Genomic DNA, 15353 nt, shown 5'->3' with positions numbered 1-15353 from the left:
CCAGTCAGGAAAGTCCCTATGAGACTCTTTATCTCCAATTAACTACTCAAAAACCTGAAGTGGCTTTGTGGCTCTAGTGGTTGAACACTAGCCTTGAGCTGAAGGACAGCACCTAGGCCCAGAGTTCAAGCCCCAGGACTGGCATGCATAAATAAATAAATAAATAAATAATAGTGCAAAGACACTCATGAAAAATAAACTGCAAGCTGTTTTTTTTTAAAAGCTCAATAAAATTCAACTTTCTACCTAGATGAATAAGATAAAAAGGATGAGGCAGCGCAAGGATGCTCACATTTCCACACTAATAGAGGTTCTAGTCAGCACAATTGGGCAAGGAAAAAAAAGGCATCAAAATTGCCAGTTATCAGTGGCTCATGCCTATAATCCTAGCTACTCAGAAGGTTGAGATCTGAAGATGGTGGTTCAAAACCAGCCCAGGCAGGAAAGTCGGTGAGACTCTTAATCTCCAATTAATCACAGAAATATCTGGAGTGGTGCTATAGCTCAAGGGTGCTAGCCTTGAGCAAAAGGAGCTTAGGGACATCACCCAGGCCCAGAGTTAAAGGCCCAGGACCGACACAAAAAAGGAAAAGGCATCTAACTTGCTAAAGCCGATAGTAGAATCTTGTATGTGGAAAATCTCTTAAGATTACAAACACACATACACAGAATGAATAAATGAATTCTCAAAGTCGCCATCATGCAACAATCTCTGTCTATTAACAGAAACAGTCTGCAAGAGAGAACTTAAATAGTATTTAAAGGCAAAGGCAAAGTTCAACAAAATAAACACCAGGAAACGAGTAGAGTCAAAGGGAAAAGGGTGAATGAATGGAGAAGTGGAAGAAAATATAGTGAAGAATCCAATGTATGTCCTACAAAATTAAGAAGAGTGAGGAAAGGCATGGTCAGGGAGGGATGGATGAGAATGTTGAAAGGGATGACATTGATCAAGATGTATTATATTATCTGGGCGCTGGTGGCTTATACCTGTAATCCTAGCTACTTATGAGGCTGAGATCTGAGGATCGTGGTTCAAAGCCAGCACAGACAGGAAAGTTTGTGAGACTCTTACTTACAATTAACCACCAGAAAATGGGAAAGTAGTGCTATGGCTGAAGGTGATAGAGCGCTAGCCTTGAGCAAAACAGCTCAGAGATAGCATCCAGGCCCCGAATTCAAGCTCTATGACCAACAAAAAAAAGGTGGGGGGAGGGGCTGGGAATGTGGCTTAGTGGTAGAGTGGTTGCCTAGCATGTATGAAGCCCTGGGTTCGATTCCTCAGTACCACATACACAGAAAAAGCCAGAAGTGGTGCTGTGGCTGAAAGTGGTAGAGTGCTAGTCTTGAGCAAAAGAAGCTCAGGGACAGTGCCCAGACCCTGACTGGCAAAAAAAAAGAAAACAAAGTAAAAAAATAAAAACAAAAGGCTGAGCTTGTGAAGTAGTAGAGCACTAGCCTTGAGTGAAAAAGCTCAGGGATGGTGCTCATGTACCGAGTTCATGCCCCCCAACTGACAGAAAAGAAAAAAAGAGAAAGGATGAGCCCGATGAGGGCAAACTCTTACACGTACATGTTTGTTTTGGTGACATCTTTTCTCTCAGAACAGAACAGTTTTTCTTAAGAACTACTGAAGAGACCACAGAGCTTTTGTGTTAGATGCATCCTTTACCATATTAGAAATTAAAATCAATAAGTGAATCTATTTAAAACCAATAAGTTCATGTTTATTATAGATAACCCATACTTATAGACAAAGAATTTCCAAAACAATAAACATTGATGAGAACCAACTTGTGTGTCCTGTGCTTTATCTTGGCTGACAGAGCATCTGAGTTCTTCATCTGATTTATATCACAGGCATGTGGTCTCTTCAGCAGGGCAAAAAAGGCAAATGATACCTTGGTCTTGACTTCATGAGTCCTAAAAGGGTCTTAAGCACCCTCTGTGTGTCTCTGGAACACTTTGAAAATTGCTAGCTTGGAAAAGTACCTTTTTCTTGAAAGGCATTTAGTAAGTGCTTATTTGAATGAATAAAGTCCAAGACAACTCGTCTGATGGGCCAGCTCTGGCTGGATTTGTGAACTCTGTACACTGGAGTGGTTTACTCTCACGCCTTCAGGTGTAGCATGTGACAACGCTAGTCCCTCTCTGCTTTCCCTGTGACAGGTGTCCCTGTGAACAGCAGAGTGTCCTCCAAAATCCAGCAGCTGTTGAACACTTTGAAGAGGCCAAAACGCCCTCCTCTGAAGGAATTCTTTGTGGATGATTTTGAGGAGTTGTTGGAAGGTAGAGTTCTCTGGCGTCCATGTTTTTGTGAGCATTGTAACCATACTGTCTGAACACACAGCAAAGGTACATCATGTGTGATGTACTTAAAGGCATTTATGTTGTTGCATGCTGCAACATTGCGCATTGGTGAGTATAGACCCGCACAGGCTGCTTCCTTACATGAGCAGGGAGAAAATTCGTGACTCAGATTAGTGACTTAGCTATTCTTCAACATCTGATCCAGCGGTTAGCACCTCATAAAAATCCTGCTAACGTTTCACTTAATTTAAATTTTTTTCCAGCAAGGATTTTAGTGTAGCAGGGTTAAAGCAGGAAGAAGTGGGAAAGTGAGAAACATTTTCTGTTCCCATGAAAGAAATGGGAGTTAGGCTTCCATTATTTACATTTTTTATTTAAACTTTTAAGTCTGAAATACTTACCTTTCCGTGGTTTTAATGTGTTCAGTTTCCAGCTTAGGTTTGATGCCTTTTTATTATTTTATCCTGTCATTTTTTAGAGTCCCATAGTATGAATGCTTCTTAGAGCAGTCTTACCTTTCTCTCCTTTTCCATCAGCTTTGCTGGAAAAGTCTTTTTTAACACTAGGACAAATTTGAGTACCTAGCCATTGGAGCAAAGACTATTATTTTCCTTTTGAATGGCAGTTGTCCGAAGTACAAGTTCTGCCTGCTTTGGTCCTGTGTGGGCTGGTCCCTGGAACCAGGCTTCCAAGCCTGAAGCTGTCCTCACCCACTGAACCGAGGCATTGGGTGCTGGGTGCCACAGTCTAGACCCAAGGGTGGGAACGTAGAAATGCTATCCTGTTGTCAGCCATGTCATATATGGTGGCAGTTACAGAAAGGTAGATTGTTTTTATTTCAAAACAATCATTGTTCATGAGTGAATTGCTATTATTTGGTCTGTGTCTAAGATAATGATAAATCTAAGCAAATATTTATAAATTTTTTATAGTCAAAATTAAAAACAAATCAAAGTATGGATTCTTAAAAACAAAATGTGTAAGCCAGGTGCTGGTGGTTCATGCCTATAATCCTAATTACTCAGGAGGTTAAGATCTGAGCATTGCAGTTCAAACCTAGCCCCGGGCAGGAAAGTCTGTGAAAACTAAACAAATCTGGAAGTAGAGCTGTGGCTCAAATGGTAGAGCACTAATCTTGAGTACAGTGCCTTGAGGTACAGCAACTAAGTAAGCCCTGAATTCAAGTCCCAAGACTGGCACAAAAGAAGAAAACAAAACAAAACAGAACGTACACACAGTTTTCAGACATGGTGGGTTTGTTTTTTTTTTTAATCTTAATTTTTTAAATAAAAGGGAATTTCATTGTGATAACTCTATAAATGTGTACAGTACACTTTGGTTTTGCTTGCAGTTCAACAACCAGATCCAAATCAGCCCAAACCCGAGGGAGATCAAATGGCAGTGCTAAGAGGGGAACCTCTGGCAGTGGGGACTCCCTGGCCCCCGACTCTACTGGCCGCCCTGCAGCACTGGGGCACAACGCAGCCCAAGGCCCCCTGTCTGACTGCCTTGGATACCACAGGAAAGGCCACCTATACACTCACCTATGGCAAGTATTAGCAGAAAGCATTGCGCTGTTGTTTATTGGGAAATTATTACACATGCACTGCAACCTGACGTGCTACCTGGTAAAAGTCCTAAGAAGCAAGCACAGCTGTCAGTCAAGTAGTGTGTGGCCTTGTTTTTGGTGCCCTCCCTCCTGCCATTCATTGGCTGTGATTTTGAGTGTGTGAGTGTGTGTGTGTGTGTGTGAGAGAGAGAGAGAGCGAGAGAGAGTGTACATATATATATATGTGTGTGTGTGTGTATATATATATATATATATATACATACATACATACATATATTTTTATTTTTATTTTTTTTTTGCCTGTCCTGGGGCTTGAACTCTGGGCTTGGGCGTTGTCCCTGAGCTTCTTTTATGATCAAGGCTAGCACTCTACCCTTGAGCCACAGCGCCACTTCTGGCTTTTTGTGTGATTAATTAGAGATAAGAGTCGCACAGACTTTCCTGCCCGGGCTGGCTTTGAACCACAGTCCTCAGCTCACAGCCTCCTGAGCAGCTAGGATTCAGATGCAAGTCACAGCACCCAGTGTGTATATATTCTTAATAATATAGTTGATTTAGTTCTATATTCTTTTGGACTTTGTACAAATGGAATCATGCAGTGTATATTTTTTTGTGTTTGGCATCCCTTGATTCCTTACTACATCTTCATGTGTTTTGCAAAGTGAATACTCTCCTGAAAGCAGAAGGCTTGGTGAGATTGGGCCAGCAGTGCCCTTCTAGCATGTACAGTCCACACTCAAAACCATAGTTCCAGTGTTTGTACCACTGGCTTGCCCTGTCTTAAAATCCTGTGAAAACATGATTACATAAAAGGTGCAATTTTGTGTCTATGTCATTTTCTTAGTGTGTGAAACTCATCTATGATGCTATGTGAAGTTATTTTATTCTCATAAATGGGCCTTTCCCCCCGTCTGTACTGGAGTTTGAATTCATGGCTTTCTACTGCTAGGCAGTAACTCCCATTTGAGCCATATCCCCAGCCCTTTTTGCTTTAGTTATTTTTGGATAGGGTCTGTCATTTTGCTAGGGCTGTTCTTAGACAGCTATTCTCTGATTTACAACTTTTGTGTGTGCCATTGGGCCTGGCTTCATTGGATCTCATGAACTTTTTATCCAGGCTGGCCTTGAACCGTGATCTCAATCTCCAACTCCTTAGTACCTGAGATTATAGGTATGAGCCACCTCACCTGGCCAAAATACTTTTGTGTTTGTTTATTTCAGTACTGGGGATTGAAATCTGAGCCTTGAATTGCCCAATCCCCCCAGCCTATGGATGTATATTTCTTAATGAGTATACAAGAATTCACTTATGCATTCACTAGGAGGTGGACATTTGGGTTGTTTCTGGTTTGGCTGTTGGGAACAGTGCTGCTGAGATGATACTGGTATGTGTCCCTGAGTGCACATCTGTAGGATGAGTTCTTGGAAGTAGCCATGCCATGTTTGGGATAGGGCAGCCCTTGATAGACAAGGGTACTTTCCCAGTACATACCCACCAGTGTGCAGCAACCCCATGCTCCGCTCCCTGAAACTGTCAGCCTTAGAATTGCTACAAATTTGAGCCAATCTAGTGAGAGTATAGTGGTGTTGTATTGTGGTTTTAATGTACATCTTTTTCATGATTAGATAGGTTGAGATCTATGCATTCATAATCCACTTTGTTGAATGGCAACTCCTTTGTACAACTACTTAAAGATCATAAAAATATATTTTCTTAAAGATTCATTAGGTACACAGTCTTGTCATCTTCAAATAAGGACAGCTTTATTTCTAGTTATTTTACCTCTCCCACCTTCTTACTGTATTGACAGAGGTGTTTCATAAAACATTGCAGGCAGATGACCCTGACCTGCTTCTGCGTCTAGGGGAATTAACCATGATTGTCCTGCTTGGGTTGTAAAGATGCCCTTCATCCTATTAAGGAAGCTTGTTTCCTTTCCCTTGTTTAAACAGGATTTAAAAATCATTTAAAATAACTTTAAAGTCATCAATGATTATCAAGTTTGTTCTCTGCTGTGATGTTTGCATCTTCGTTCTGTTAGTATGACAAATTACGTTGGTTTTCTGTGACTTTCTATTCATGGGGTAATACTGACTTGGCCAAAATATTACTCTTTTGACACATAGCTGGGTTCATTTGGGCAGTGTTTATATATTATAATTCCTAATATCTTGAACTGATCCTACATTTGGCATTGGAATTTTTTCTCATTGATTTCACAGATCCCATAGTTCACAGGAATGTCATGGTGTGGCACTAGGTTAGTATCATTATTAGTGAAATCTGAGTATGAATTCAGAGGACATGGTTGTCAAAATGAATGTGGTTATGTTACAGGAATTTGAAGATTTTAAATAATGACATTTGTGTTCCTTCTTTGGTATACCGCATGGAGTGAGGTTGAGACTGTTATGTGGGGAAGTAGACTTAGGTCTGAGGTTCCAGCAGTTTTCACTGCTGTCCCTTGAATTTCCTGTCTCTGTGGTCCTCAGGGGTAGTCCTCAGTTGTGCTCGGTGGTGGGTATGGGTGCTTGTCAGGAGGGACAGTAACCTCACCTTATCTCATGAGCCCAGATCCCAACTCCAGCACTGGTGTAGTAACCATGTAACCATGGGTAGCAAGGTCATGAATTAAATAGAGCAAATGAGTATGTGTTACTCTAATAAGTGATGTCGCTGAGGAGTGTCAGTGTCCTGCATTCACAGTTTAGTGTTAATTGAAAAAAGTAGGGTGGAGTATAATTGTACTTCTTGAGAATTAGTGAGCACACACATATGCACGTATTTATACCAATGTATAAACATAGAATATGACTTTTTCTGTTGACTTCATTATACCCAAAATTTTCTTTAATAAAATCCTGTTTACGTTTGAATTAAGAAAAATAAATGTGTTATTTTAAAAGAAAACATGTTTGTTGCAGAATTGTGTAGAATAATTAGTTGGAAAAATGTCTGAAGTTCTGTGTATTATGATTGCTACATTATGTATTAGCTTTTAGTGTCTTACATTTTACACTGCTTAGTGTTTTTATTTTTCTATTTTAGGCAAACTTTGGAGCCGGAGTTTAAAACTCGCTTATACTCTACTCAATAAACTAACTAGTAAAAATGAACCACTACTTAAGCCTGGAGACCGAGTAAGTAACTAGAATGTAGTTTTATTGAAGTTAGCAAAAACAGAGACTTAAAAACCTTGTTTCATGATAGGTATTTGACAGATCTTATGGAAGGTTTTAGAACAAGTAAAAATCGAGACAAGGAACAAGCAGGGTGGCGGTTGAGCCAGCAGAGGGAGCGAAAGGTATACTTGGTGAAAATGTGAACAGTGTGAGAACCATACCTCTTTGTGTGCAGAGTTTAAAGTGAGATTTTATATTGTTTTTTATGGTGAGCCTGTAGGAATTCTTATATGTATTTGTTTTGTGCCAGTACAGGGGTTTGAACTCAGGGCTTCGTGCTTGCTCAGCCTTTTTGATCACAGCTGGTACTCTGCCACCTGAGCCCTGCTTGCTTCCATGTTTCTGGGGAATTGTGCTGATCACACATCATGATTTGCCTACCTCTGCCTTCTGGGTAGCTGGGTTTATAGGCACAATCCACTGTATCCAGCTTGTTGGTTGAGATGGAATATCACTAACATTTGGCTGGCCTAGCCTCAAACTATATCCTTCCAGTCTTCACCTGAAGTAGCTGATATTATAAGAATACACTACCATGTTCTGCTATATATAACTTTTAATTTGACTAGATATTGTAAAACAAGACAAAGCAGCTAAAAAAATTAGGCTGATAGAAAATGGGAAAGGGATAGGAATTTCTTCTGGCAATAAATATTTACCTGTAATGTCTGGAAGCAAAACTGGGGCCTAAGGATTTGTGTGTGAGTACATGTGTGCGTGCTGGTACTGGGGCTTGAACTTGGGGCCTTGAATTCTTGCGTGGCTTTTTGCTGAAGGCTGGTGCTCTCCCATTTGAGCCGTACCTCCACTTCCAGCTTTGTGTTGGTTAATTGGAGGTAAGGGTCTCACAGACTTTTCTATCCAGGCTGGTTTTGAACTGCAATCCTCAGATCTCATCCTCCTGAGTAGCTAAGATTACGGTTGTGTGCCACCAGTACCAGGCTCTTGCTCAGCTTGTTTTTTGTTCATTGCTGGTCTGCTTTCAATTGTGTCACTCATCCAGTTCTGAATTTTTTACTGATTAATTGGCAAAAAGAGTCTTGAGAATATGTCTGCCTGGTCTAGCTTTGACTATGATCCTCATATTTCAGCATCCCATTTAGTTAGGATTATAGGCATGAGCCATGGGTTCCTGGATTGTGCCTTAAGTATTTTTTTTTAAATAAAATGTAGTACTAGAAGCATAGTATTTAAAGCAGCACAGCCTGGAGTTGGAGCATAAATGATCTCGTGAGACCAAGAGGATAGTATATCTGTGTCATTGTGAACTAAATCTTTTTAGCTTTATTGATACAAATTGAGGTGGAGGATGAAGTAGCACTGTGCAGCAGAATTGTGCAGCAGCACAATCTGAGGTAGGAGCTGGGAAAGCCTGTGAGACTGAGTGGCTGAAATATCTTGGCTGAGGTTTGGTCTGCTCAGCACCTCCTACAGATATAGTAAAGTCAGGAGAGAAGATTTATTCAACTAAAACGTGGGGTTAGCATTGCTTCTTTTGGAAGCTAGTGTTTTATATAATTTGATTTCTTGATCACTTTTCTTATTAATAAAGGAAACATTGATGGTAGACACGAATAGGAACTGATTCTTGTTTGCTGGGCTCAGCTTAAAGTAGTTTTGTTGCATGTAAAGACTTGTATTTTTAGTAAAGACTTTCCAACTATTTTTGTAAATATTCTTACTGCTACTATAAAGGTTATGTTCAGAGAGATTATAGTTATATAAGTTAGGTAAAGAGTACATTTCTTTGTGCACGTTACCCCTTCCTTAGCACTCTCCCAGTTTTTTCCTCTAGTCCCTACCCACAAGTTAATGTATAGTATAGTTAATGTTAACTGTAGTGTCTACTTAGAATCACTGCTGCATTTGTTCACCCGGTTCAAACTATTATTATATTTATTTTATTTTATTTTTTGCTGGTCTTAGGGCTTGAACTATGGGCCTAGGTGCTGTCTCTGAGCCCCTTTTGCTCAAGACTAGTGCTCTACCACTTGGGCCAGCTTTTTTTGAGTAGTTTATTAAAAATAAGAGTCTTAGAGACTTTTCTGCCTGGTTGACTTCAAACCGTGATCTTCAGATTTCAGCCTCCTAAGTAGCTAGGATTATAGGCATGAGCCACTGGCACCTGGCCTGGCTCAAAGTATTTTTTGAAGTTATATAATAAGGAAATTTAAGGACAAAGAATGAATCTAAGATTAGATTTTTTTTTTTTTTTTGGTTGTGGGGGCTGAACTCTGGGCCTGGGCGCTGTCCCTCAGCTCTTCAGCTCAAGGTTAGAGCTCTACCATTTGAGCCACAGCGCTACTTCGGGCTTTTTTCTTCTTGTGTGGTGCTGAGGAATCAAACCCAGGGCCTCATGCATGCAAGGCAAGTACTCTACCACTGAGCCAACTTCGCAGCCCCTAAGATTAGATTTTTAAACTAAATTTAGAAACTGAAATCTAAAATATTTCTGAGTTTCAGGTAGTCAACAGAGATTCTAAAAAGTGAAATAAGTTCAAGTCATTCTTAGGTAATCTTACGGTTTTTCTTTGTACCATTATAGGTGGCGCTTGTGTTTCCAAATAGTGATCCTGTGATGTTCATGGTTGCATTTTATGGGTGTCTTCTGGCGGAGTTGGTTCCTGTCCCAATAGAAGTACCATTAACAAGAAAGGTAGCAAACCTGGGCTAGTCCCAAGGCTGTTGCCTGTAGTTCTCCTCTGAATTTGAGGTGGGATGCAGTGATGTCTCCCTGCTCCTTCACATGGATATGGCCTAGCAGTTGGCCACTTGAAGAAAGATAGTTACAGGCCAGAACTTTGGAGACTAGTAGACAGTTTGCCTACATACTTTCCCTTGACTTATGTGTAGGTATGGGGGAAGATACCCAGTTGCAGGCTGGGACATTGCTCACTTGGCAGAAGGCCTGCCTAACAAGTGCTACGTGCTGGGTTTGATCCCCCAGCACCAAAAAAGAATACATGGAAAAAAAGAAAGTCCCCCTATTACCTATCTGAATTCCCTAATAGAAACTACATTTCTTTTCTTCTGATGAGAGAAAATGTGTCGTCTGCCAAAATTTTGTTTTATTTGGTCAGAACTTTTATTCCAACCATATGATCATTGATCATTTTAGTTGTAAATAGACAAGATGGGAATTCTCATGTTTGTCTGTTCACTTACATGACAAAAGCAGTTTTTGTCACTGATGAATTACTACCTAGAACTTGCTTGTTATGGATAGCTGTGCTATCTTAGATAAAAATAGTAATCTGATTATTGAAAACATGATTTTAGGAGTAGAGTGGGCATATGTCTTAGAAAGTCTGAGTTTTTGACCATTCTAACCCTGTTTTCAGATCATTGTTAATGTGTACATTAATGTTATGTATACAACAAATGCTCAAGAATCCCAAACTAAAGTTTGCATCTCAGTTCATCTCAGGGAGATAATATATAATAGTCATGCATGTAAATTTAGTGATGCTTAGGAAAGAAACTAGAGGTTTGTTAAACTTAGATGAAAAAAAATGACAAAATTTGGCTGAGGAACATGTTCAAAAGACCTGAGTGAAGAGAAGGTGTTTCTGAGCGGAAATAACTAACCCATGTTAATTAAATGCTTTTAAGTGCCATTTGTAAGAAAAAAAAAAAAAACTTTGAGAAATTAGCTCACTTTCCAGAACGTTGTAGTTACTGCAACAGAAACAAAATTCTTTTTAAATTGTTTTCAATTATTGTCTTTCTTGCCATTGATCAAAACAGTTTATAAATACAATGTACCCTGATCAATGTCAAAACATTCTCAACATTTAAAAGTAATTGCCTTGCCAGGCGCCGGTGGCTCATGCCTGTCATCCTAGCTACTCAGGAGGCTGAGTTCTGAGGATCGAGGTTCAAAGCCAGCCCGGGCAGGAAAATCTGTGAGACTTTTATCTCCAATAAACCACTAGAAAACTGGAAGTGGCGCTGTGGCTCAAGTGGTAGAGCGCTCGCCTTGAGCTGAAGAGTGCAGGGACAGCGCCCAAGCTGAGAGTTAAAGCCCCACGACAGACCAAAAAAAAAAAAATTGCCTTATTTTCATAAAAATATAAAAAGACAATAAGATGAAATTGTTCCAGAATTTTAATAGGAGCTCTGTTCTTTCAAGTGGCCTAAAGCACTAGTGGCTGAGGTTCCTGCTAGAGCCCTGCTTACACGATTTCTGTCTTCTAAGGATGCTGGCAGCCAGCAGGTCGGATTCTTGCTGGGCAGCTGTGGAGTCACCCTGGCCCTGACTACTGATGCTTGTCAGAAGGGCCTGCCCAAGGCACAGACGGGAGAGGTGGCAGCTTTCAAAGGTGAGCCCTCTGGAGGCATTAACAGTCTGTATTCTGTCTACAGCTTTGCTTAACTGTGACTTCTAGGCATGCTGTTCCAGAGACTGAACAGTACAGAGGCTGTGGGTCTTCATCAAAAATGATAACTTGTTCTGGCTTTGGTGAACCTCATTTTTTGTTTGGTTTGCTGTCTCCACATGGGCTGCTAGCCTCATCCACCTGTTAGAGTAAAATGAAATGAGACTAAGACTTGAGTCCCATCGCCTTCCTAGGCTGGCAGCTGCATGTTGGACACAGGCTGTAATTGTGAGGAGCAGAGTCCTCTGGCCCCTGGTAATGCCAGTCCCTGTTTGCCATTACAGGTTGGCCCCCGCTTTCTTGGCTGGTGATTGATGGGAAGCATCTGGCCAAGCCCCCCAAGGACTGGCACCCTCTGGCCCAGGACGCAGCGGCTGGGACTGCCTACATTGAGGTAAGGGTCCTTACTTGGCATACAAGTATAACCTCATAGCTTAGGTATTGATTCTCATAAGAAGATAGCTGCTTTATATTATCTATAACCTAGAAATAGGAAAAATTATATAGAACCTTACTTGATCCTTTCAGGTTATGCTCTGACCTAATTCTTCCCTAATTGACTCCTCTGGGAAACAAACAGATATGATGGAGCCGCTTAATGTCCATGGTATAAAGTGCTCTAGAGTTAACCAGGAAAAGAAGATGACCATAGTTTCTGGGTGCTGATGAATCACGTCTGTCATCCTAACTACTCAGGAAGCTGAGATCTGAGGATCATGGTTTCAAGCCAGCCCAGGCAGTAAAGTCCATGAGACTCTTATCTCCAACGAACCAGCAGAAAGCCAGAAGTGGAACTGTGGTTCAAGTGGTAGCATAAGCCTTGAGCAAAACTCAGGGACAGTACCCAAGCCCTGAGTTCAAGCCCCCGGACTGCCTTAACCTTCAGTCTGTCCTCATGGCTTTAGATACCACATAATGTTATTTTTTGTTTTCCCTTGACATCTTACAGTATAAAACAAGCAAAGAAGGCAGCACAGTAGGGATCACGGTGTCCCACGAGTCCCTGCTGGCTCAGTGCCAGGCCCTGACCCAGGCCTGTGGGTACTCAGAAGGTAAGGGCCCTCACATCCATGACGTGGCTCATCCTGCTTGCATTGGTGCCTGACATACAGACCTGCTGTCACCCCAGAACTCATTCTGTATGTAGCACATTTACCCTGACCAGAACCTCTGACTCTTACCCAGTGGTACCAGGCATCATGCGCGCGTGTTCACTTTCTCTCTCTAGTGTGTGCTCAGGGCTCTGGGCTTGTGCTGGGCTGGCTGAGTGAGAGCCTTTCCACCCAGGGTGGTTTCAGTAATGCTGCATAGATACCAATGCCATGAACGTGAAAATTCAGCAGTAATTTATTGATACAATGACTGATTCAATCAGTGATGCCTGAAGGCAGCACATTTTTCAGTATGACAAGTAGAACACATTCTTCATAGCACAATATTTTTGGTCCTGTTTTCTGTGCCTGTAGACATGGCTTAAGCTTCATTCATGTTATACTTACATTGAATGCATCTTTTGGTCATAGACTGTCTCTCGTTGTAATAGGGGCCGCTCCCAATTTATCATTAATTCTGTAAATTAACCTTTATATTTATAATTATATAATTAATTATGTATGTGTATGGGGTACAGTGTAAAATATTTTTAAAACTAAAAATGGATTAGTTTTCTTACATTGAAATACTAACGTTGAACAAACTAGAAAGTAAAATCGAATATTGTAGTTCAGTATCTAAAACATTGATGGTTTAAATTCAAGAGGTAGTTTGTAGATATGGCTAAAGACTTGTGTGGCAATTTGGGAAAAAATTTCTAGGATCTTTAATATTTTCAAAAAGAGTACTATTAAATCAAGTCCTATGGTTCTTCTTCAGTCTCAATTTTGACCTAGTGTGTACATAGTTGATGACATGAAGCCAGAGACATTCTTATTCAGACCCCACGGTGTCTGCCCCACCCCTTGGAAGGCAACAGGACCTTCCTGATCACCGTCTCTGGTGTACCTGGTATGGCTGTGATCGTGAGAGGGTTGCCATGTCTGCCTATGGCCCCCGATGCTGTCTCCTGACCCATGTGAGACTGCAGCTGAAGGATACGTCAGCACACTGAGCAGAGGGCAATGTGGTCATATCAATTGCCACCCTGAACCAGAAAATGAATGCAGAGTGGCATTCTGAAGAGTGACAGAAGCCACCACTTTGTAGATAGAAGATGTAGGAATGCAACCAATGGGTATGAGACTCTGTGGTTCTACATATAAAGCAAGAATGTCCTCAGCAATTTCTTGTCCCACCTCTTAGTTCTGAAGTGTTCATTCAAAGCATAGTGATAGTATATAGCAACGTACATGTGGTTTCTACAGTATGTAATATTCCCTGTATTTTCAGGATCATGACCAGTGTAGTTCTCTATTCCTATCCAGAGTTATATGCTTCCCATATTCAAATAGACAACCAAACTTAGTGATAAATAAGTACATAGTATTTGAAAGTGGTATTTCTGTATTCTAAAATTCTGACATGCTGGTGATAACAGTCATTTCAGAATTTCTATTGAAAACTCATAGGGCTACTGAAGAGCTGCTCACTGGTTTAATTTTTTTGTTTGCTTTCAGCTGAAACGTTAACAAATGTACTGGACTTCAAAAGGGATGCTGGTCTGTGGCATGGTGTGTTAACAGTGAGTGCCGTTTGCTAATGACTGGTTTCAAAAGAAGAGATGAGCTAAGTCCATGAAGTAATGGCATGAGGGCACATTGTTTTGTGGGTTTTTTTTCCTAAAGTGACTAGTCCTTGCCCCTGAGACAGTGTATTTCCCTCCCTCAGAGCGTCATGAACAAGATGCACGTGGTCAGCATCCCATATGCACTGATGAAGGTCAACCCCCTCTCCTGGATTCAGAAAGTGTGCTCCTATAAAGGTACCTGAAGTCGGCCCCCACTTGCCTCACCCTTCTTCAAAGAAATCTTTGCTGATAACTGATGATTAAGAAAAAAATAAAGGCAACTTGCAGAAGTGCCCGTTAGGACTGAGTTGCTCTGGAGCCTTAAGGAATCTGCTGGGCCTTTAAGCCAGCAAGCCCATTCAAGGCCTGGCAGCCATTTGCAAACCAATAATTGAGCTCTTTTCTGCAGGACCAAGACTCCTTATTTTGTTCTTCTGAAGTTTATTTACCACCACATCAGCATCCACCCTAGTATCCATATTTGAGATATGTGCAATTTGAAGTTAGAGCTTTTGAAGCTGTCAGTAGCAAAGCTTTTGTTTCAACAATATAGTCTCTGACAGATGAAGTCTAATGAATGGGAGGGATCACCTATGGGGTTTGGACCTTACTCCTCTCACCTCCCCAGTGGTTGGGATGCCTCCCAGGGCCAAACAGGAGGCCTCAGCTCTGCATCTGCTCAGCTTAGGCATTCTCTGTTTCTGCCAGTGGAACTCAACAGCCCTCAGTGCACTGACTCACGCTGAGCAGCCTGTGTGTCTGTGTTCTACCTTGCTGGTGATAGTGTATGTCCTGCAAGTCAGCCTCTAAAATTGAACCGGGTGCAGCTCTCTGCGGGCATCCTGTTCTATGGAGGAAAACAGAGCCCGGTGGAAGGGATAGCATTCACTAGATCCTGCATACTGCTCAGCACATAGCCAAATTGAAGGTTAAGTTTTCCATTTAATTCCCAGGTGTTTCTCACCTCATGAACTAGAGGCTTCCAGCATCTTGTAGGCCAGGTGCTATGCTGGTATGGGCAATACAGGACATCTTTAAACCAGGGGAGTACCTTTAGAAGGGACAGATGGCATGAGGTAAAACAGTCTGATATGTAAAGAGGTAGACACAACTTCTGACTGAAAAAAGGAAAAAAGACTGAAAAAAGGTCTCAGTGTATTATATCTACATAATCTCAAAGTGGATTTAG

At 41.2% G+C, this 15353-nt stretch overlaps 1 protein-coding gene across 2 annotated transcripts in view; it reads left to right on the top strand.

Moving 5' to 3' along the window:
• The window catches only part of Dip2a (disco interacting protein 2 homolog A), a 90310-nt gene that overhangs the window by 40536 nt on the left and 34421 nt on the right, over positions 1 to 15353 (top strand). For both annotated transcript variants that reach the window (XM_042695299.1, XM_042695300.1), the window contains 9 exons: positions 2170 to 2289; positions 3662 to 3859; positions 6930 to 7021; positions 9609 to 9719; positions 11262 to 11385; positions 11727 to 11836; positions 12392 to 12494; positions 14055 to 14119; positions 14266 to 14359. In XM_042695299.1, the coding sequence (XP_042551233.1) occupies positions 2170 to 2289; positions 3662 to 3859; positions 6930 to 7021; positions 9609 to 9719; positions 11262 to 11385; positions 11727 to 11836; positions 12392 to 12494; positions 14055 to 14119; positions 14266 to 14359 (1017 nt within the window). The remainder of the gene's footprint in view (positions 1 to 2169; positions 2290 to 3661; positions 3860 to 6929; positions 7022 to 9608; positions 9720 to 11261; positions 11386 to 11726; positions 11837 to 12391; positions 12495 to 14054; positions 14120 to 14265; positions 14360 to 15353) is intronic.

This window comes from Dipodomys spectabilis, unplaced genomic scaffold (genome assembly GCF_019054845.1).
Source record: "Dipodomys spectabilis isolate Male_0828 unplaced genomic scaffold, ASM1905484v1 ptg000184l, whole genome shotgun sequence".
In the NCBI taxonomy this organism is placed as follows: Eukaryota; Metazoa; Chordata; class Mammalia; order Rodentia; family Heteromyidae; genus Dipodomys; species Dipodomys spectabilis.
The sequence above is the reverse complement of the archived record's forward strand: the minus strand, read 5'-3'. Positions and strand labels throughout refer to the sequence as shown.